Source organism: Ceratina calcarata, unplaced genomic scaffold (assembly GCF_001652005.2).
Source record: "Ceratina calcarata isolate Rehan_Ccalc_2016 unplaced genomic scaffold, ASM165200v1 scaffold569.2, whole genome shotgun sequence".
Lineage (NCBI taxonomy): Eukaryota > Metazoa > Arthropoda > Insecta > Hymenoptera > Apidae > Ceratina > Ceratina calcarata.
In genome coordinates this window covers 848,584-872,001 of record NW_017176894.1, presented here as the reverse complement: position 1 = coordinate 872,001, position 23,418 = coordinate 848,584, and the positions used below count along the sequence as shown (strand labels likewise).

The 23,418-nt window shown below is 49.9% G+C and overlaps 2 protein-coding genes across 3 annotated transcripts; one reads left to right on the top strand and one right to left on the bottom strand.

Moving 5' to 3' along the window:
- Window positions 1–1,006: 1,006 nt before the first annotated feature.
- wmd (serine-threonine kinase receptor-associated protein wmd) lies at window positions 1,007–3,355 on the top strand. 2 transcript variants are annotated; one of them, XM_018032245.2, is made up of 5 exons: window positions 1,007–1,348; window positions 1,725–2,023; window positions 2,093–2,322; window positions 2,514–2,650; window positions 2,729–3,355. In XM_018032245.2, exons 1-5 carry the CDS (start codon window positions 1,234–1,236, stop codon window positions 2,938–2,940), a joined length of 993 nt encoding a protein of 330 aa, XP_017887734.1. In that variant the 5' UTR covers window positions 1,007–1,233; the 3' UTR covers window positions 2,941–3,355. The 2 variants fall into 2 exon arrangements, with proteins under 2 accessions (XP_017887734.1, XP_026673059.1); XM_026817258.1 differs by lacking the exon at window positions 1,007–1,348 and adding an exon at window positions 1,531–1,664.
- On the bottom strand, window positions 3,233–21,692 carry LOC108629510 (uncharacterized). The gene is made up of 7 exons (XM_018032244.2): window positions 21,381–21,692; window positions 13,845–13,927; window positions 12,466–12,553; window positions 10,763–10,935; window positions 7,216–8,183; window positions 4,381–7,077; window positions 3,233–4,294 (listed from the first exon to the last, which is right to left on the bottom strand). The coding sequence occupies exons 1-7, from the start codon at window positions 21,401–21,403 to the stop codon at window positions 4,031–4,033; spliced, it is 4,296 nt and encodes a 1,431-aa protein (XP_017887733.1). The 5' UTR covers window positions 21,404–21,692; the 3' UTR covers window positions 3,233–4,030.
- Window positions 21,693–23,418: the final 1,726 nt, after the last annotated feature.

Genomic DNA, 23,418 nt, shown 5'->3' with positions numbered 1-23,418 from the left:
AGTCACGCAATACAACATAAAATTGTCACTACTCCCGGGTGTTTGTAATAATATTTAAATGCTCAGGGTCACTGTGCTCGTCAAACAAGTATAAAATACAACCAGAGACTCGTGCCGTTCCGGACCTTTCGTCGCGGCACGATCGAGTGACCGGAGGAATTTAAAAGCATATGACTCACCGTGACGAAAACCTTCATTGACGTTCTTTTCACGGACCAAGAGTCGAGGGATGTTAAGAATCAACCGTCAAAAGTCGTACCAGGAACCAGCTACCAAAACTCGAGGAATGTCAGGAATCAGTCATCAGCCGGTCATCAAAGAAGGAGAAGAAGAAGGAAGATGAAAACTATAACAGAATGAGAATAAACAAACGTTACGATTTGTTCTTAGGTAGCTTTTTAATCATTTTAACGCGAAAGTACAAATGCATGTGTTGCGAGTATGTCCAACAAGTAGTCGAGCAAACGCGTCATTGTTAATCGGCATTAACAGCGAATAATAGTGTTCGAATAGTAGCTATACTCACGTGAAGCAATGAATCCGTCGTAATTAAGTGTCTAAGCTGATGATATTCACATGCGTACGATATTGTAAAGATTCAAATTGAATGCCGGTATGCCGAAATACGTAGGAAGCACCTGTGACACTACCGCGCACTTACACGAAGGGAAAAAGAAAATGGCCGACGCTCGAGCATGCGCTCGAGCCAGTAGAGTGAGGGTCACGTGGCATCGCGCGGTCATATCGGGAAGATGGCTGCGCCGATAATTACGGCGCGGAAATTTAAAATTACTGTAGACTACTTTTGACACCTCTTTCTTTTAGAACATGACGAAACGATTCTTGTATATCCTCTGTCCCCTTGCATCGTGGACATTTTGTAGGATCTAACGTGCAGAAGACAGCCTATAAGTAGTTGAGTTATGTTGGGCGAAGAAGAACGTGGAGGGAGATCACGAAGGATCATGAGAAGGATGGTGTGGCTCGTTCGCTACACCACGACTCTTGCCAGTTTCACGCTTCACGCGACGTTCACTGAGTTCACTCGATTCAGTGTCGCGTCGCTCGTAGATGGTGATGGTTCGTTGAAAGTCTGCGCGGACACCCGGGTGAGATTTGACAAACGGAAACCCGAGATCATCGAAAAAGGTATCTTCCTCGCGTCCTACACGCGTGTAGGCGCATCGAACGGAAGGAAAGTCAACGTCGTTCGCTACCTCCCGGCCACGCATTATGGCGAATTTGAGACAAACTCCGTTGACGTGCAGTGGACACACCAGGCCCGTGGTACATCTCGCGTTCTCCGATATCACCGAGTCCGGGTATTATCTGATTTCGGCGTGCAAAGGTAATTAACGCATGATTCCCTTGTCTCGAGACGAAGCGTAGTCTCGTATCCGTCGATCTGTTTTTTCTCTCTCTCCTTCACGATCGGCACCGCGCTCAGTTCTTGATCGCCTTGGCCCAGTTTCTTCGGAAACCAAGGATTTACGAGCTTCGAGGTTAGAACCTGCGTTCTCGCAACGTCATCGCGATTTCCTGAATTATAATTAAATACATCTTGATCCTCGAACGTATTTCAATTTTCCTGTGCATTCGCACGTGCGAATCGTGATTAAACGGGGGCTTTTCGATCCGTCCCGCTAGTGCTCGATAGACGAAGTGTACGTGTTCTCGAACGGATTTAAGCAACTCGTACGACGTGAAATTTTGTCTGCTCTCAGATGGCAAGCCTATGTTACGGCAAGGTGATACCGGAGATTGGATTGGAACGTTCGAAGGACATAAGGGAGCAGTATGGGGTGTCGCGTTGAACCCTCAGGCTACGAGGGCCGCGTCCGGCGCTGCCGACTTCAATGCTAAAGTCTGGGACGCGATCAAAGGAGAAGAAATTCATTCGTTTCAACACAAACACATAGTCAAGTCCGTAAATTTCAGTACCGATTCCAATTACTTGTGTACGGGTTCTAACGAGAAACTCGTAAGAATTTATGACCTGAACAAACCGGAAGCAGCACCACAGGTAGACACACTCGTATTCGCGAGGATGCAACGTTTCGTTCCAACTTCGTCTAACCGGTGAATTTAACAGATTTTCTCGGGACATAAGAGCGGCATCAGACATGTCACCTTCTTTAACGATAACACCCAGCTGATCACGTGCGGCGATGACAAAACTTTGAGAGTATGGGACAAGAACAGCGGCCAGGAGATCAAGAGGCTGGACTTTCCAGCGGTTCCAAATTCCATGGAAATCTCCAGGGACGGAAACATAATTACCACTACTCATTCGAACATAGTCACTTTTTGGAACAGCAGAGAGTACGTTCATTTTCTCCTTCGAGTTAAGCAGGGTCAAGGTGAACTCTTTGTTCGTCTCTCGAGACACGCATCGGTATCCTGGTCGCGTAGCCGTTGACTCAGCCTTGGCCCAGTAGGAAGTGCTTCCCGATGCGGCGACTCGTCCTCGCTTCAATGCCGTACTTGAGAAAAATCTTGATTGCTTTTTGCAGGCTGACGAAATTACGTGAACACACTGCGCCAACGCAGATGAACAGCGCCAGCTTGCATCCGGACTGTAGTATTTTTGTATGCGGGGGAGAAGACTTGAAAATGTACAAATTTGATTACGCTACGGGTGCAGAGATCGGTGAGTATACCTTGCGAGACCGATGATCAAAATGTCCGATCGATGACATTCACAACGAATACTTGGACGTGCTTACAGAATCGTTCAAAGGCCACTTCGGACCCGTGCACTGTGTACGTTTCTCGCCGGACGGAGAATTATACGCTAGCGGATCGGAAGACGGTACTCTGAGATTATGGCAAACGACGGTCGGCAAAACGTATGGACTGTGGCGGTGTATAGAACAAACGCCTATAATACAAGAGAACGCTAATGTGATCAACAATAAACAAGAAGTTCCTGCCAATTAAAGAATCATCCAAGCCGAACAGATAGTGCGAAGCTACCTGAAGATCGAGGACGTTTCACGTGTGCGAATCAAAAACAACAAAAGATGTATTTGTTCGAGCTGAAATTTCATTCTATCGGCTGACGGTCTCTGCCATATTTTTTCTAAACAGATCGGATCGCGGTCGAAGAAACATCTCTCGAGTCAGCCGTGTTCTGAACAAGACTAAAACATGCGGACCAACCTTCAACAGTAGTCTAAAAGGTCATGAAGGACACGGGGACGCCGTTCACTATTTATTATAAAAGAGGGGGGGAAAAAGAAACATTAACATTTATTAACGTTATACATGTCGCTGGTACACTACAAAATTGGACAGAGGTGTAACGATGAAGGGAGGAAAAAAAACAAGAAAAGAAAGTCGATTCGGAATTAAATTTTGCGTTTGCATTTGTTATTTTCCGCGTTGTAATTATTATACAAGTACAAAAATGATTCACCTTCTCGGTCCTTGCGCGACTCTCCCTCCAATATACAACATCTGACGCGTTCATTCGCGATGTCGACGAACACCGTGACGATTCATTTAAAGTCCTCCTCGTTCCTCACTTTTACGTACTACGAGATCACTGTACAAATTTTTCCTTCAAGCTGGCGACAACAGCTTCGCGTACTGACCTCTCTCTCGTTACCACTCCCTCCCGTACATTAAATACTTCTTACAGTCTACAAGATAATAGTACTAAACGTAACAAGTAAAAAAAGTAAGATACGAGAGGTATCTTCTACGAAACGAGTTTGAAACAGTTCGAACGACACTCTTCGCGGACGATCTCCGTCGAAAGTAAAACGAACCGCTCATCTCGTAGATGGTTTCCGTTCGCGAGACGAAACGAACAGAGGAATGCGCGACACCCGTTCACCGTACACTTTTATGAAACGTCGTCTTCGACGATGAAGCGCGGCCCGTTAGGAATCGAACTCGACCGTCGTTGTCGGTACGGTCTCTCGAAGGAAGACAGTGAGTATCTCGTGTACGACAGTTAATAAGCGACCAGTTATACGTAAAGTCTCGTTGTTAACGCGTCCTCCCGCTACGCGTGTTCGCGTTCTCAGCCTATGAACTGCGAGAGATCGGGCAGCTTGAATCCGTTGAAGGAGACCGGCGACGGTGCGCTTCTCAAACTGTTTCTATGCGCGACGAAACCGGGGAAACTGGCCGGCGTGCTGAACTGCTGAATCCTCGAGTTCGCTTCCGTGGCCGCGAGGACGAACCCGCACTGAGCCGTGCACACGTCGTCGCGTAGGATCGCCTCCCGAGACGCTTCGCGCAGAAGCTGATTGCAATCGGTGATCCTCAGAGAAGCGCACTGCGTCTAAAGACGAACAGAACGATGATCAAAGGTCAAACGCGGAGAAGTACGTTTGAAAGATTATTCGTAAAAAAGGTCGGGGTACTTACGCCTTCGGCCGTGCAAACGCAGCTGGTGCAGGGCGTGGGGAAGCCGGATTCTCCCAGGGCGACGTTCCTCCCTCCGATTTGACATCCGTGCCTCGTCTCCCTCCAGGCGGACAGGTCCATGTGTGGCATTGAGCCGCAAGGGACTCTCGGGTTCAAGAAATTGCTCGGAAGATCGAACGCGGCTCGCTGCATCTCGGTGTGCTCGTCCATGTTCTCGCACATGATCTTCGACAGCGTGATCTTTCGTACCTCCGCGAGCTGCTGCTCGGTGAATCGGATGTTCGGGTCGTCCGTCTCGTACCAGAATCGATCGCACTTCCTCGACTGCCGGAACTGTATCGCGATGATGCACGCGAAAGTCGGACCTACCAGTCCACCCTGAAGAGGCCTCTCGCTCATTCCACCGGGGAACAAGTCGATGTCGTCCACCGAAGCGTAGATGCGTTTCATGCGAGCTATCACCTCCGGTGCCATTTCTCTGGACAGATCTTCGAACGTGGTGGCTCGCTTGAGGTTGCAGAGAGCTCTGTAATTGTTGTAAGACGGTATCCCGTGATCCCTGGCACGATGGACGTTGAGCGCAACGAGATCGATCCCCGAGTACGGGATCCCACGAATCTCGAACAGATGATTGGTCACCTCGCCGGTGATGAACTGGTCCAACGTTTCCATCGGCGTAGCCACCAAGCCACGCAGCATCTCGTCCATCATTTTGTGCTGGTACAACATGTCGGGATCGAAGAAACCGTCTCTCAGTAAAATAGATGGTTCCATGTTCTGATAGCCGCGGTCCATTCTCGGCAAGTGCGGCCGCAGGAGCGAGTGACCGATCCTGTAAGCGGCGCTGGCGAACTCGGTGAGCACGCTGGGATTGCACGTGGGCGAGTACTCTTTGTAGTAACCCTGAGGAAGAAGCTTCAGCCCATAGAGCGTGACCGCGTTCCAACCGAGGATTCGCGGTAGAAACTCGTTGTAAGTGACGTGCTGCAGCATCGCGCTGACCATGCGGCGCGCCTGCTGAAACAGTTTCTCTCCGTCCCAATGCGGATTTATCTGTCTGAGACCATCGACGATCCTGTTGTGCTCGCGGATCCACATGGTGTGCATCACCGTCAGCGCGGGTTGCTCGGAAGCGCGACCGTCGCCGCCGATGAAACAGTATCCCGACTTCGCTTTGCACTCGGGATGCGTCGGGGACTGCGGTAGGAGGTCCTTGTGACCGCGATGCGGGCTCTGCGTGACGTTCATTCGCCCGTTGAAACCTCGCAGGATGTTACAGATGCAAGTGTTCTCGCCGTAGATGACCGACGCGTCGAGGAACGCGGTGTTCTGGTTGATCTGTTCCCGAGGTCCCAGGTGCTGCTGGCCAGGGAGCGATCTCATCGACGGGAAGCACATCCTCGCGCCGGAGGTCACGTTCACCGTGGGATAATAGTGATCTCCGGGAGGGACCGGAATCGGGTTACACTCTGGATGAACCGTCCGTGGCGAGTCGCAGGAACGGCAGCTAGGTATGGACTCGGCGAATCCCTTGTGGATAGGCGTCATCGTGAGGTCGTGGTCCAGAAACTGCGCGAACTGCATCACCATCAGGGTGTATCGATTGTGGAGGTTCGAGATGTCCGGATGTATGACCGTGGAGATCACTCTGGGATTCGGTAGAGGTGCCCCCGTGACGGACGTCACTCTGGGCTTCGAGACGCCGTCCTCGTAAGCCGGGGGTAGTAGTCTGGCGAACGTCGTCAACGATTTGCCGAGACTGGGGTTGCGAAGATTATTGCAATGGCCCGACAACGTTCTGTAAGGGCTGGTGGGATCGCAAGGACTGTCGTCCACCGGGCACTCGACCTCGTCGTGATTCGTAGCCTTTTTTTGATTCAGAAATCCGGAGATATCGACGTTTTGAAGCAGGTCGGAGAAGTCGTTGTTTGGGAAGCCGAGGACGTTGTCGGTGGTGTCGAAGGCCTGTCGTTTCCTGCGTCGCAGACCGTGCACGCCGTTCAGAATCTCGTTGGTAGCCAACTCGTACATTATCGACGAGTTGGCCAATAGAAGCGCGTCCCTGTTCGCTTTGGAGAAGCTGGCCGCCGTTCCAGCCGGAGACTTCGGATCGGCTATCCTCTGTTCCAGCCACGAATTGTACTCCAACTGTTTCCTCTCGATCAGATCGGCTTCCGCTTTCTTCACGGCTGCCGCTATCAAGCTGGCGTCGATCTCCGGCACGTATCCCGGTTTTGTCGACTCAGTTCCGACTTCCTCTGGTCTCGCGGGTTCGGGCAGAGGCTCCTCCCTCCACGGGCCGATGTCCAGCGAGCCGTGTTGATCGCAATCGATCTTTGCGTTCAGGTACGGATCCTGTTGGATGAACGCCTTAGGTTGGATCTCCGCGATCTTCGTGTTCGCGCACAGGATACCGGCCAGAGACACTTTCCTGATCTCGGCCAACTGAGCCGGGGTCAGGCCCGAAGGAGGGATGTCGTTCTCGTACCAAAATCGATCGGAGTTTCTGGTCTTCACGAATTGTCTCTTGAGCAAGCATTCGAACGTCGGCCCCACCGTGGCTCCTCTCATCGGAACTTCTAAGATCCCGCCGACGAGAAGATCTATGTCTTCCACGCGAGAATAGATGGATTCCAAGAGTTTCGCGTGCGACGTCCGCATTAAACGTTCCAGATCTCTGAAACCACCGCCGCCGACCTGTGCCAAAACGAAAAGTGATTCTGTTTTCAGAGACCGTTCTGACGGCTCTAAGTAAACAAATGTTTCCGACGAGAAATCGCGTCATCGCGTATCGTTACGAAGGGTGAAAGTCGAAACGGTACATCCGAAACCTACCGTGAAATTGAGGCCGGAGCAGTCGGCCACGAAGTGGACGTATCCGGGGATGCCGTGGTCGCGAGCCACGTGGACCTGGAGAGCGTCTGCCTGGAGGCGCGATCCGGGAGCGATCCGGCTCGGGTCGAGGCCGACGCGATTGGCCGATGCCAGCACGTGCTCCTCGAGCCATGTAGAATCATCCTCGGTCGATCCGTACCCGCGGAGCGAAGTCAGAGCGCGGAGAGCCGTCAGCGCAACGGCGTCGTACGTCCCAGCAACGTTCGACGACGAGTAACCGTCGTAGAAGCCGCTGGCGACCGGCATCAGTTCCGGGTCGGCGCGGGCACCCTCGCCCAGGATGCTGGGCAGGTACTCGTTCAGCGTGATGTGCTGTATCTGGGCTACGACTATTCTCCGCGCTTCCAGGAACAGTTTCGTGTCGTGCCAGTGTTCGTTCGCCTCGGACAGTCCGCCAGCTATGCGGTTGTGCTCGTTCAAGAGAGCGGTGTAAATCGTACCGAGAGCCCTGCCCTCGGTACCGTTACAGATCTCGCACGCGGACACGTCCACCTTTCCTCGGCTGTACGTCCTCAGACGATGCAACTGTTCGTCGGTCGGACCGTAGACGTGCGAACCGTCCAGATACGCGGACGCTCCGTTCATCTGTTCTCTCGTCTCGAAGTTGCACTTGTGCACGGTCAAACTCGGGACGGAGCGCCAGTGCTCCATGCACTGCCCTTCTTCATCGCGGATCTCGTAACATTCCGGGTGTCTGGAAGTCCCCGAACAACAGAGATTCGGCTGGCTGGTGGAACGCACGGTGGCCGCGATGTCGTTCAGTATCAGTTCGGACCACACGCCGGACAAGCTGGTCAGACCTTCGTGAGGCTCCGGGGACGGACGGAGATGGTTCGACAAGATCGACACCGCTGTCGTTGGTCTCGGAAGCGCTTGGCCACCCACGGATCGTCTGGGGCTGGCGATTCCTGCAGGTGGAAATCAAGCGTGAAGCATGCGCAGGTGTTGACCATTTCGTTCGAATCATCGTCGCGATTCGCGTGCGACGGAACGCTTTCGATTTCTAACGAGCGAATCTTCGACGTCTTCGAGAGGCGAATAGTTGTAGAAAGTCGCGATAGATCTCGTGGAGGTAATCGCGTTCAATGCGAACTAGAAAGTCGCTCTATCACGTTTCACGAGAGGGGACCAGGCGAACCTTTGTCTTAGGAGCAATCGCGTTCCGGTCAAGGCTGTCGTTCGTCGAACGCGCTCGACGTCGTACGGAATGACTCACGCGTTTCCCTCGACGACGGTCCTCACCGAGGAAGGCCCACCAGCCTCGAAATATGCGCGTCGCGCGCATCGAAATTCTGTGTCACGGTTACGCATGGTCGTGCACGATGAATCTCTCGAACTAGGCCGACGACGAGCCACCACGTGCCTTCCTACGCGATATCAACGGATCTTAACGCGCGGATGTTGCGCGTGCAACCGGATCGTGTGATAAATATAGATGCGCCGTAAGAAACGTGCATTAGAATTTTCAATCGTACATCAATCGTGAATCTCATACTCACGAGGGATTCGAACGAATGCGCGCAGGCGGACTTTTTTTCGCCGTCTAACGAGATTCGCGAGACGTCGAGAGGACGCACTCGACCGATACGAATATTCGTCTGACGATGGAAAACGGGCGAGAAGCATTTTAACGAGCCACGTCCTTGTCCCTAATTAGGTCGGTTCACGTGCGTATGCGGCGACGAGCATGGGAAATGGCATTTAAACATCGCCGTGAACGCGGGACGAGACCGTAAATCCTTCTGACCACGAGTCAAGTCAAGTGCAAGCCGCCGCACTCGACGGACGTTCAATTACACTTTTTCCTACGCGAGATTTCGCAAACGATTCTCGTTCTTTGCTGCGTTCCTTCTTTTCACTGTATCGTGCAATGATCCGACGCGCGCTCGCACCCGGCCTATTTGATCGCCGTGCCAGTCGATGGACGTTCGGTACCGGCGCGCATTGACTTTCGATCGGACGCGATAAAAATACATGGAAGCAAACTTATTGTGGGTCAACGCTGTCGAAAGGAAGGCACATGGAACCACTGCCGGCCGAGTCACTTTCTTCGCTCTTTTCACTTTCATATTTTCGTCCGGATTCTTCTCTCTCTCTCGCCGGACGCAATTTCTAATTTTCAATCGATATCGTCGACTCGAATCGACGCTGCCAAAATCCGACGAACCGGGTGCGTCGTCTCGGTGACGAGACGAATTTGCACGAATTCGTTCAGCGAAACGTGAGACAGATACCGAAGATTCGTCCGTCTGATCTGACGTTGAAGGGCGCGAGGAGGACAAAAATCATTCGTAACACAGGATCGTTCGTAGACGCTCGACGACGCGTTCGTCACTTTCTATTCGATTTTTTGTTCCATAACGCGCCGCATTTCTCGCTTCCACGTGACTCGAATACACGCGTATATTTCGCGAATATATTTTTCTACGTCGGAACTAGGAATCCTGCGTAACCGGCGAATACTTTTTGCGTCGTGTTCAACGTTTGTAACGGAACGTGGAATTAGAAAGAGGGAAGTGGACGAAACCTCGGGTCTCGGAAGCTCGATTTCGTACTTTATAAAAGGCATAAAAATGTAAACGAAGTCAGAGAGCGAAATAAATGATCCGAATCGTCTGCACCGATCGACCAAAAACCGAGTTTAAACAATCTAGAAAGAAATTGCGAAATTGTTGAAGAATTAAAATTACTACGTGTACAATGACTACTACGTCGCGATTCTCTGATCGTCGGGAAAAGGTGTGAATCGTTCTTGAATGGAAGATAGAACAGGGATGACGGAATCGTTTAATATTCGCTGGGACGATGGCGCAATCGATGAACTCTCTATTTCGTTGGCTACGAGGCCGCGCGTCGTCGCCGCCGCTCCCACCGGCATGCTGATTCCTCGTTTCTAATCCCGGCGGCTAGCTGCACCTCGTCAAAATGGATCCGAGAACGCTCGACGCATCGTCTAGCTGCGCGTTCCAATTTTCACTTTCCATTCGCGATATACGTATAGCATACGGGAAGTACGCGCAACGATTGCCTCCGAACTAATCCAGTCGATGTGCGTGTTCGTAGCAAATTCAACGTCGTACGTTTTCATCTCGCGCCGCGTTCATCAGGTATTTCAAACGGTGGCACGTATTCGTAATTGTACACCCAGCAAGGTGTCCCGAGTGTCACTTGACATTTTCCATAAGCTCGTCGTCGTCGTTACGAAATTTATTCACTATGCCTCGTGACGTAACGGTCTGTGCCCGATTACGTCGCGACCGAAAGGTTGTTCCGCGTGGAAAAGCTAAATGGGACTTTTGTTTACCGACGTTCTACCGTCGATGAAATCCAGTAAAATGATCGTCCGATCGTTTCGATTTAAACACTAGAAAAAGCCGAGCGGAAACGTAACTCGCGAACACGTCGGGAGATTTCGATTCTCTGTTCACGTGGAGATTTCGTCGAACCGCGCGTGGAAAATGAAAAGGAGTTTGCTACGATCACTCACCGTCCGAGTACGCCGGTGGTAATAATTTGAGGAATGGCGCGCCGCGAGAACCCCAAACCGGGTGTCTCACGTTGTTGCAAGCACCGGAAGGCGTTCTGTACTTGCTCGGTGGACAGGGTCTGTCCGGCTTGATCCTGCATGGTGGATCGTTCGACTCCGGTCTGTTCTGATATCTGAAAATGTCCAAAATGCACAGACGTTCAGAGGAATGTACGGTGTTCGGATAAAAATGATCACACGATGTTCGAAGACGTTTAAACGACGGGGGGAAATAGGTGTTTTAGAAGTTTGTAGGCTGAATCATTGCGCGCGATGGTCCACGCGGTGTCACGTCGAAAACAGAAAATGAAGAAAAGACGAACAAGCGATTTTTCTGCGAGCAGTTCGGAGTACGACGGTAACGAGGAAGTATAACTCACGTGCGTTCGTGAGTCATGGAACTCGCGCGTAAGAAATCTTCGAACAATGAGAAACTACTGTCTGCTGATGCATACGCGCGGCTATAAATCAAATTGTTCTCGCACAGTCAGAGTCCCGTCGTTTTCGCGTGTGAGCAAATTGCCGCGGGGAACAATATCCGACGCTGTATCAGATGTACCTCGGCGTTATCAGTTTCCAGAGACTCGTGCGAACCACGAGCAGTCGAATCGGATCTGATCTCTTCGTTCGTTTACTTTATCGTCGCGTTACGACGAATCACCGAGGAGATGCGCGGTCGCGACAGAAAACCGAATGATCGATTTTTTGCTGGTACAGGTACAGAAGACGGCCAGGCAAGAGGATCGCTCCAGTAATGGTCAGACGAGAAACCTTCCTTGCGGAACGGAAGGACGTGCTCTGGCTCGACACTCCTTTTCTCGACCATGAAAGTAAAAGTTCGCTCGCTCGTGGCCGAGTCACCGCGAGAAAAAGAAGGAAAATGGAACAGGAAGGACGGAGGCTCGACCGACCGCGTGTTCGCCGGCTGAACCTCGTCACGCCTGTCCGTGGCCGTCCCATAGCGGACTTTCGTTCCTTCCGAGCTCCCCCTTTCCGGTTCTCTGTAACGATTCGACCACGGATCTCACCGCAAGGACGCGACTCGTTTAAATAAATTTTCAAGAAACTGTTCCACGTTTTATTTGACACCACCATGCTCGTCACTGACCAAACGAACAAACGCGCCGCGCAAATCCGGCATCTCTACCCTGGCGAGTACGAACTCCGCGACGAAAGGTACACTCACGATTTCCCGTGTACTTAATCGTTGTTCGCTTTTGGGATCCGTATTCGTCTCGGCGAACGGGTGATAACACGTTCCAGAATGCGTGCCGCAACGTTTCGTCGGCCTGACGCGCTTTTAATGATCCGCTGTTTTCGTTTCGCTTTGCGGCTTTCTCCGGGGTATCGTTTTTTTGGACACAAGTTACGCAATCTCGTTGCAGAAAACGAGACGAAAACCGTGTAGCGACCGTATCGCGAACGCCCACGTATTTTTAACGTCAACGATTTCGGCGCACGATTAGATGTTTAGGTGTCGATCGAGTTACGATCATTATTGTTCCACGTTACGTTTCACGTTTACTTTCACACCATCGTTCTCTCGTCGTATATCAATGAGCCGTTCTGTGACCCGTGTAAAAGCGAACAAACAAGGGATAAAAGTGTTCCAGATAAACGATAAAACATGCAAGATGAACGAAGACGCAGGATATCGAACTTACTTGGCTTTCGTTTGATAAATGAATCTTTCAGCCTCGATTCCTGCCCGTGCCCTTGCCTGCAAATCGTGATCCACACCGTAGAGGTAATCTGCGAGCAAACCAGTATTTTATGAATACGATCGGACTACGTACTCCGTGATGCCGTTCTCTTCTTGCTAATCAACATCGTTCAAGATCGCTCCGATGTCCATAATCGTTCGACTGTTCACGACTCGACGACCCGATTTGAATAATTCCATTAAATAACTAGATCTCCCTAAAGCCACGACCGATGACTCTTATTCCGTCGACTGATCATAAACGACGAACGATAATCGTATCACGAATAATTACAACGAAGAATCAAACCAGAAAGGGTGATCACGCCAACGAGTTCTGTAATGCTCGCGAGACGTTCTCCCTGAATCGATTTTTCGCGACCTACCTCTCGACAGGCAATTCTTTTTTAACCGATGAATGATTTGAAACCCGTCATCGTCGTTTCATTTCCTCGAAGCGTTATTACGTAACTGTTCGATCGTTGACAAAAATATCGTTTTCCTCCGGTCTCTCGATTTGACTTTTATGCGGACGTGTCGAACACCTTGAACTTTACTCGATCTCGTCGTGAGATAGGAGATTTTCAAGAATTCCGGTTTTCTTAATTAAAAAAAGAAGACTTACTTGAGATGTCGAAGTGACGAACCGTCGTGATCGCTAATGTCAACGTCACGAGAACCACGGTGGACAGTAGAGCCAAACTGCACCTGAAACAGAGAGGCGACGCCGACCATAGTAACTACAGAATTCGAATTCAAACTCAGCGCGCGTCCAATGAGTATTGATAATAATAATAATAATAATAATAATAATAATTGANGTTCTCTTCTTGCTAATCAACATCGTTCAAGATCGCTCCGATGTCCATAATCGTTCGACTGTTCACGACTCGACGACCCGATTTGAATAATTCCATTAAATAACTAGATCTCCCTAAAGCCACGACCGATGACTCTTATTCCGTCGACTGATCATAAACGACGAACGATAATCGTATCACGAATAATTACAACGAAGAATCAAACCAGAAAGGGTGATCACGCCAACGAGTTCTGTAATGCTCGCGAGACGTTCTCCCTGAATCGATTTTTCGCGACCTACCTCTCGACAGGCAATTCTTTTTTAACCGATGAATGATTTGAAACCCGTCATCGTCGTTTCATTTCCTCGAAGCGTTATTACGTAACTGTTCGATCGTTGACAAAAATATCGTTTTCCTCCGGTCTCTCGATTTGACTTTTATGCGGACGTGTCGAACACCTTGAACTTTACTCGATCTCGTCGTGAGATAGGAGATTTTCAAGAATTCCGGTTTTCTTAATTAAAAAAAGAAGACTTACTTGAGATGTCGAAGTGACGAACCGTCGTGATCGCTAATGTCAACGTCACGAGAACCACGGTGGACAGTAGAGCCAAACTGCACCTGAAACAGAGAGGCGACGCCGACCATAGTAACTACAGAATTCGAATTCAAACTCAGCGCGCGTCCAATGAGTATTGATAATAATAATAATAATAATAATAATAATAATTGATCGTTTTATGCGTTCACAGAAGAATCGAACGCACAGAGTACAGAAAATTTTTATCGTTCTTCGCAAATTTATAACGAGAAATTCGTAGAATCGTTTCGTGCATGTTTGAACGTCGTCGGTATGCGAGTCAGCGAATATCTGAACGCGTACATACTTTCTCTGCGAGCGGACCAGAGATTCCAATGTCGTTGAAAGGGAAGAGAGGAGAGATAGAAAGGGAGAAAGGCCACGGAAGATCAAGAGCAGGCGAGCTGCTCTGGAATTTTTCTGCCGCGTACCGATCCGATCTGCCTTCTTGTTCCGCGAGTCACGCCTCGAGAACCCTGTTCGTAACCTCGCTTCGTAATAAAATCAGCGAACTGGCAAAAGTAAATATGCTCGCAACAGCGTTTTTCCGCATCGAGGTGTATGCGGTCGGTGAAATCTCTCCGACGCAAGAGCACCGTTTCGTTCGTTAGACACGTCGGACAAACGTCAGAGAGAAGTTCGTCGGACGAAGAACCCTCCGAGACTGATCGACCCAAAAAAAGGACGATTAAAACGAAGAGTGGGTCGACTCGAGTTTGTGGCACGGATCCGATCGGTTGGAAGGCACTGGCCTTTCGATTTCGGCTTTCGGCGACACGACGCGTAGGTACGTAGGTGGACAGTAGGTCGGCCTGGCCGGTTCTTCCTTCGAGCGAAACAGAGACCGGACTAGATGAGTTCCCGTGTAACTCGGGGGTGAGAGGATTCTTTTCTCGAATCGTCAGCGTCCATTTCGTCTAATATGTTTCCACGCGAAGCGACGTTCTCGCTCTCGTTCGTAAAGCGAACCGAGATTACAAAGACTTTATTCGAGTAGACGGACTCTGTCACGATTTGGCAATAAAGTCCGTTGGATCTGTTTCAACGATCGAGCCTCCGTGAAACGGGAGAACTTTCGTTTCCGGGTCCGGTAAGAAATTTCGGAAACACCCTGTATAACACGGCTGTTATCGAGGAAACGTGGCATGAAATTCCTTTCACGGCTTTCGAAAGCGCCAAAGAAAGTCGCTGGAAGAAAGAGAACCTGTTTAATAAAGACTCGTTATTTTTCTCCGTACGTTCGCTTCTGCTCTTCGTTCGTTTGTATGGAAATTTTCAAGTGCGTGGGAAAAACGCGAGCGCTTTATCGGAGTCGCTCGTGCCCGATTTTTTGATCCACGCAGATCCAGATGCGAATAATATGTGTCTGTAAATAAATGATGATAGATGAGATCGAAAGAGGTTCCTCTGGCGAGCGAGATATTCGTCGTATTTCTCTACAGTTTGTTCACCTTCGGAAGCGTCCGATGAGCGCGTTTACTCTGTTCACCGATGCGTAAGTAAAACTTTCCTTGCCATTTCTACAACCTGACTCAATGTCAGAACAATTTCCCCGTTTCCTCGTACGTTCCGTTCACGAACGAACAACGATACTCGGTATAATAAGCAGAATCATATCAATTATTTCGTTCACTTCCTTGTAAGCGCATGAAATGTTCGATCGTGATTCCCCTTTCAAAATGCATTCCTAATCTCTCCGAAGACCACCGTGCCTGGCGTCGATCACCGGGAAAACAATTTTACGTCGATCGTCTTCGCCTTTCTGATCCGATCTTTCCGCGTCGCAGCCGACGCGTTTTACGCGTACCGAGGTCATCCGTCGACGGGATCCGCGACGGTACGTAGAATTTACCGTACCACGGATTTCACTTTGTTCCGCGCGATCTCGAACAACGGGCATCGATCAGGCCGCAATTAAACTCGAAAGCCGTGCCGTACCGATCATTATTCTCCTCGTTTCCTTGCTAGTGACATACATGGACCTCACCCGGAAGCCCCGGAAAACTCGTCCAAGGAGAATTTCCTCTTGCACTTAGCTGACCGAAACCACGACTCAAACGCCGCGCGATAAATTAAATTCTTCCAAGCTCTTTGCCTCGGCGGTCACGATAACGTTCGAAACTATTGGGATCGAACGATGACTCTCGACGGACGCGTCGCTTAAAAATCTCTTTCGTATCAGACGTGACGCATCGCCCAAGAGTAACTCGAGGACGTTTCTGCGCCACGACTCTTTATCGATTACGATCGAAACCGTCGTCCGAGGATTCGTCGTTCGGCCGGGCCAGGTTCGTTTTCTCGGCCGGGCCGCGAGCCACGATTCGGTGTCAGTGGGTCAACGGAAACTGGAGAAATCTTTCGCTTCGTGCATACCTTCTACTTCGAGCATCTCACGTTTTACCGGCCATCGGCGGCTCACGCATGGCCGAAGACATTAATGTCACGCGACGATCGGTCGTACGTCGCAGAATGCACGTATCCATTTGTTAGATCTGCTCTCCTCCCTTTCTCTTCTTCTCGCCTTTTCGACTCCGATGCCATTTCCCGGTTTCTCCCTTTCTTCTTTTCGATCTCGTTGGACGATCCGACTGTCGTTACTTTCACGATCGGAAGTGAACGTCTCGACGACTGACCCACCGACTTCGGATCGTTCGCTGGATCTCACCGATCGAAACTACACCGTTCCGATCAACTAAATCGCATCGCGCGCGACGCATGACCCGTGCAAACGATGAAAATGTGTTCAACAATTAATTTTACACGAGGTTCGCCTCCTTGGGTGTCCGTGATTCGTCGAACGATCGGTCGAAGGAACGACGGATCGATTAAATTTCGTAACTGCGGCGACCTTCGACGGTGACGCGGAGAGGAGAAACGTGTCATCCGGCACGGACCCGCTTTTCTTCGATGGCAAACGTGTCGAGCCGCTCTCGAACGAATACGTCAGTGGTCACTTTCACCCGCGGAGCACCAAGTATTTCCTCGATTTTATTCCGGCCCGCGGGCAACCGTCGACCCTCGCGCGCGCGCATTCATTCACCGGTTCCTCTTCTTCGCCGAGCGTTCTGAGACCGGCTCCGAGGAACAAGGTCGTCGCCTCGACCTGCGCTTTCATCGACCAACACTGGAATCAGATAGGTATTGGCCAGCAGGCATCGTGACTCCGTTTCGTGCTTCCACGTGGAAAAACGATTGGTGGTAGCGTAGAAGAGAATCATCGTAGTCTCCTTCTAACAAGGACGTTTATCGACGTTTCAATTAAAATTATTTTAACGACGCCTGGAACAAAAGAAATGCAACGAGGATGTACGGAAGAATTACTGTTCATACTTTCTCCTCGGTAGATCGATCGAAATAATTTTATTTTATTACCAACAGAGGAGTGATTCTTCGTTCGGTGAAACAAAACGCCCTCGAGCCAACTGTGAATGCGGCCGTCCTCATTATTCCGTTTAAATGTCGTGCGCAGAAGAGGACGACGGGACTAAACGCAATCGAACGAAATTTAAAAATTGCCGATCCTGAAATTATCTGATCGGACGGTCGAGCGGTCGATTGTATCTACAGATTCCATTGTATTGCTCGTGCACACGGCTCGTAAACATCGACGACGAAGAGAGAGAATGTTCGTTACAAAGGAATGTCCACTGATCGATCCTGTCCATCGCGAGACGCGTTCGCGTCGAGCAACACGATTTAAGATGGTCAGAGGGGATTTGACGTACAAATATTTTTCGGTGAACGTCAGTCGTGTGACAAACAGTTCGACGTTACAGATGGTCGTGAGCGACGGTGCTGAGAAATTTGGTCGACGTGCAGATGAATTTTTTATATCCTTTCATTTCATTTTTACTCGTTTGGTCTTTCGATGAAAAGTAGTAAAATCGGGTCGCCGTGAAGTCGACGCCGCGAACAATCGGATGTCGTTATTTTTTAAGAGTAGAACAGAGTTCGTCTCTTGAGTCGCTCATCTTTTGGATCATTATCTAGCTGCGACCAATTTATCTGCAAAATGTGAGCCAGTAGGAGAGATGAAATTTTCTCAAACGAGAAAGAGAAGGACGGTGATTAGAAGTCGCTCTCCTTGACTCCGTCATCTTCGAGCACGTGCCGTGGCTCTTTTCGCGATAATCGCGCGTACACCAATGACTATGACGACGGACGGCAATTTTATTTTTGAAATTATTACTAATTGACGTAACGCTTCGCGCGGTTCTGCGAATGCGTTTCTTCTCGAATGCGCTTTCGAGATCGAACAGCGATCAAACTACGATGAACTCAGAATTCACGCGTTCCGACGAAAGTGTATCAACGGGAAGAGAGTGAAGCGCTCGAGCGAGTCTTGGCTCGAGTGGTTTCGAGAGAGAAAGTAACTTCTTGCCGGTGGAGCGGCGAGAGGAGCATTCTTTCTCGAGGTTAATATGTTTCCTTTGTGAACGAATAGAGAGTATAACGAGTTCGAATCTATTGGGAACGCCCGTGCGAATCGTTTGCTACGAGATCGTACGAAATTAGAACGTACAGAGCACGATCGAGATCGTTGCACGAGCTTTGAGACAGGAACGACGACAGGAAATCGAGGACGATCGTCGGTCGCGAAGGATATGAAAAGATAAATCGTCGCGTCCTTTCATCGATTCGATAACGGATAATGACCGAGGGAACGATTGAATTGTCAACGCGGTAAGTAATCACGATTCCGGGAAGCGGGGAAGCTTTCAATTGAACGTACAGTCGGCGGGCTGTAATTTTTTCACTGTTCTACCATCTCCGGGGGTAATGAAAATTTCCTGCCGCGGCTAACCGACGACAAAGAGGAGAAGACAACGTCCGAAGGACGTTGCACTCGCAGCAAGAATGGCTGTGTTTACTACCGTGTAGCGCGTAGCGCAGTGGATTCACGGTAGAACGAGCACGCGCATTATTAGATTACTAATCGCTCGCTATGTGGGACAGTAACCGTAACACGGAATTCGTTGGCCGAGGTCCCATCGGCTTCTCATACTCTGACTCGTCTCGCGAAATAACGAATTTCTAATGAAATGTAACGTCGACGATCTGTACGAAGCATAATTTTTCTTCGACTTTCTTTTCTTTGCCTGTATTTCATCTTGCACGTTCTCGACGACCAGAGCTTCGGTGACTTTGATCGCTTCTCACGAGTCGTTCGAACGGCGATACCAATACATCCACCGCAAAATTCGTTCGATAAAGCGGTAAACACTCTGCTCTCGTTCGAACCGAAACTCGGACAACCTTTTAGACGACTACTGCAGATTTCACTGACACGCATGATTTCTATCGATCTTTGCTTTTACAATTACTTTCTATCAACGGAAAAACCCCGAGTCAGTATGAATTATTTATAGATGACGTTCGCATAGTAGAAAATTAGTATTAATACCGTAATATCTCCCCTAGTTCTGTACGAGTCGGAGTACGTACGGTGAACGTAATTGAGGGAACGGGACGATGTATCGTCATCGAACGCGTGAAAGCGTATTGTTTCGCGATGCTAACGACCAATTAAAACTGTTAGCGTTATTGTTTCAGAGATAGTAAGATTGACCCAGTAGGAGAAGCCTCCGTGCCGATTTCATATTTAAGAAGTCTGTTTCGTCCGCGTCGGAACCAGACACGACGGAACGTTGAATCCACAAAAGGGGAAGCCGATCTCCGTAAAACAATTGTTCACTTTTTGACGGTCACTCGACCGTGACGAATTTCACTAAACAGTCGGTACTTTCGTCGATCTTTATGTACCGAACATGTATTGTTCAGTCAGTCTGTTATCGAGAATTTCTTCTCGCGAACGTCTCAACTGATTACGGTACGTACTACGCACGCCCGTCTATCATTATAATTTATCGTCCGGAAAGTCGCGTGATTCAGGCATTGGCAATTCTCGCTAACGAGTCGAACACTTCTTTATTCAATCGAACAGCTACTTTTGCCGGATGCATGACGCTGTACTTGTAATAAAAACGTCCACGCTCTTTATCCGGTTTGCGATTAATTCGAGCCTGATCGAACATCGATCGTTTCCACTCGTTTCACTATTTTTAGACAACGACGGTCGACACCCGCATTACTAAAAATGCAATCCTTAACGGCGACTTTACGACTTAGAAGTTAATACAGGACGCGAGACGCAAAATTCGACGATTCAACGGAACGCCGGCACGTCTGACTATAGCTGACTCGTACTACTCGCGCCGGTCAACTTCGCTGTCCGAGCGAGTGTTCCACTTGAAATTGAAAATAAGGCCTTATCCTATCTGCTTCAGAACGAGTTTATTCAGATTCGGAGAGGACATTGTTCTACCGTCTTAGACGATGGTAAAACCGCAGTTGACTACCAGGAACGAAGGAAGAACAATCACGTTAAACGTTTTGATCACGACAAATGATTTGCGAGAAACTCTGACACGACTCGTTTACAGGAATAATCGTTGCTCCGCGGAAAGCTAAACGGAATTAATGCATCGTTTTAATGACTCCTCGACGCTGAAAATCTCTAAATTTGAACTGATGTCAGAGTGACCCATCGTCTTGCACGTCGTCAGACGAGATCGTACGATTCAGACGACGAAGATAGGACGGAAACATACAAAAATTTTGATCCGCACTCGATTCATTGGCAACATCGAAACACAGTTTCTTAAACTGCATTTCTTCTGCCAGTTCATCAAAACTGTCCCGTTACGTGAGCCGTATCTGCTCGGTTCATCTCTCGACTTGACCACCAAAAAAAAAGAATAGCACGAGTCGTTTTTTTGCTGGATCAATGCCGGGATTCGTGACTCGAAAATTTGAAAAACTACTTTCACTGGTGAACGCGTCCGCTTCCCGTCCTGCGACCGGCGACGATCCTATTTTTATTCGCTGCACGCGCCGACCGGCGATGACGGAAAGAGATCCGAGACAGCAAACGGTACGGTTCACGCGATTACCGCGAGAAATCTGACATTTCTATAACGGTGTATACGCACGCCCACGCGTTACTCAACTCGTTACGTCGGTACACGCGTCAGAGCTTAAGCAACCGGGTAAATGCAATTAAATGCACACGCAACAAACCATCGTCGACCTTCGAACCTTTTGAATCCTCTGTTCCAATCGATCGATCCGATCGTCGTTGTTTTGATTCGGACGTGCTCGCGTGTCTCATAGGAAAAGTTTAAAAATGAACGTCGATTGAATCGAGCGTAATCGAGACTGCTGCTGCCTGCGAATTCACTTGGAATATGCACGAGAATCTAAATGATCCTTCGCGTGTTTCGTAATGTTCCTGCTTCGATTTATACGTATGCCAGAAGTCTATGTCTCGTTTCCCAAGATCTTCGAATTCCCGTCTCGTCGCCTACGAGAAAGCGCGTCTCCGAAGATAGTTACGCACGTTTTAACGGGCAGGGAGATCGGACGTCCGGAACAACCTCGTGCGCGTTCCTGTCCCTCGAACGGGACCGTGTCCAAGAGGCGACGGATTCTTACCTGAACGAGTCGAGTCTCTTCATTGTAACGATTTGACACGGCGCACGAACCCCTGATAAAATGTCTCTGTCTCTGCGAGCGGAACACTATCGTGCTGGTCTCGAGGAGCCAAGTTCAAAGAGAAAACGGCAGGACGCCCGCCTGGTTAGGAAGCTCGACGATCACTTTCTTCTGGCAGGTCGACGGAACACCAGCTCGTATATACGTTCGTACACGTTCTCAACATCGAACCACGCGACGGTCCGGCGGATACTGAGCTCTCGGGGCCCGCGATAGCCTCTTCACACGGGCGAGTGAAAGCGAGAGGTGCCGCGCGAGAGGCACAAGCCCGAAGACCGAGTCACGAGCCTCGCGAACAGGAAAGAGGAAGACGGAGGATACGTGGCGACGAGCGAGAAGCTACGATACCGCAGTCACGTGAAAAGAAGGAGGATCTTATGGGTAGCCGGCAGGTGCAACGGGGAACGAGCCAGGAGGACGAGACGAGCCGGTGGAACTGCGAGAACGATGGTCCTCCCGGTTACGTACACCGTCGGCCATAAATACCGGCGACCCCCGCGCCTTGGACGATCGGCCGAACTCCGTAATCGTCGGTCTCGACGAATGTGATTCTTCATCTCTCGTTCGAGCATCGGCGACGCACATTCGGCGTTCGTCGTTTTCTAATCGACACATCGGACGTATACATATGAGTGCGTTTTCAGATGGAGTCGCACGGAGGAGGATCGTCGCTCCTCCGTTTCAATATCCTGTTCCTCCTGATATTAAGGTCGGACGGAACGGCGAACAGGCTCGAGGGAGCGAGACGGAGAGAGAAAGCACGAGGTTGCTGGTCACATGAGAAACGGGAGACGCTCGTGGAATAAGGACCGGGAAGCGAGTGAAACCGGGAACCACACGTCGCTCTGAAGAAGACCGAACGGGTCGCGACAAACGGGTCGAGTGGAACGGCGAAAACGCCACGCGGAAAGACCGATACCGACGTTTTGCAAAACGATCACGTTCGGAATCGTCCTGCCGCGAGTTCCACGGTCAAACGCGTTTCTTTCACATTTTATTCGAGTCTGATTCCCGTCCAGGATCGCGGAGTTTACACGCGCAAAGAAAGATATAATTCCCGATCATCGAGAGCGACGTTACAGATATTCCGTTTTGCATAAAAATCCGAAGTAGGATGATGAAACTCTTGTCGCATGCCAATTTGACAGCGGATGAAATACACCGTTTTCGAACGATCGCGTCGTACGGGTGAGCGAGAGATTTTGCGATCACCGACGGGATCGGAGAGAAAGAGGCAGGAACGAGGCGACAGAAAAATTCCGAGTAGCGGCGAACGAAGAATCTGCCGCGACGATCAGAATAGGAATCGAGGTGTCGTAATTGTCATGTGATCGAACGAAAGGATTGTGACGATGCGACGTCGGTGGGTGTCGTCGTGGTGCCATGTCGCTCACCAACGATTCGACGACGGGGCCGTAGCCGTGTTTCTCGCTCCTTTCCCTGCACGATTTTTCCCGTCCTCGCACTTTCGTGAGAAATCGGAATGGTGAGATTCAACCGTTTCGATCTCGAACCGCTGGTTCGTCGTTCGTTACGTCACAGGATCCGTTCAAATGTTCAACGAACAAAAGAAACGTGAACGCTGCCAGGAGAAAACTCTGATCGTTCGGCACTTCGATCGTCGGCTATTGCCAACGACGAGATCTGATCCAACGCGACGCGACACTGAATCGAAAAGTCGTGGTCCAAGTCGAATTGGAACACGAGCCATGCCCAAATCTCGAACAAATGTACCAAACGTTGTGACCTTGACCTCCCGGCGCGAAACGACATTCTGCTCGCTCGATTCTACTTTCATCCACGGTGAAACTTCGATTTCGTTCGGAAATCGTCTAGGCGTTTAACTTCTTGCTCGTTCAGAACCGACGGATCGGTTTGAACGTTCTTTGAATCGTTGCCAGACGAACGAACCGGAGTCGGGCGCTCAATGCGATTAATCTAAGATTTGACGCGTGGAAAAGGAAGGCGCGATGGACTC

Coding starts and splice junctions, on each gene's coding strand:
- LOC108629510 (XM_018032244.2), bottom strand. CDS start 21,403: ATGAAGAGACTCGACTCGTTCAG. Junction 13,928..21,380: donor AAGAGACTCGACTCGTTCAG/GTAAGAATCCGT, acceptor TCTCTGTTTCAG/GTGCAGTTTGGCTCTACTGT. Junction 12,554..13,844: donor TCGTCACTTCGACATCTCAA/GTAAGTCTTCTT, acceptor GTTTGCTCGCAG/ATTACCTCTACGGTGTGGAT.
- wmd (XM_018032245.2), top strand. CDS start 1,234: ATGGCGAATTTGAGACAAACTCCGTTGACGTGCAGTGGACACACCAGG. Junction 1,349..1,724: donor TCTGATTTCGGCGTGCAAAG/GTAATTAACGCA, acceptor GTCTGCTCTCAG/ATGGCAAGCCTATGTTACGG. Junction 2,651..2,728: donor CGCTACGGGTGCAGAGATCG/GTGAGTATACCT, acceptor ACGTGCTTACAG/AATCGTTCAAAGGCCACTTC.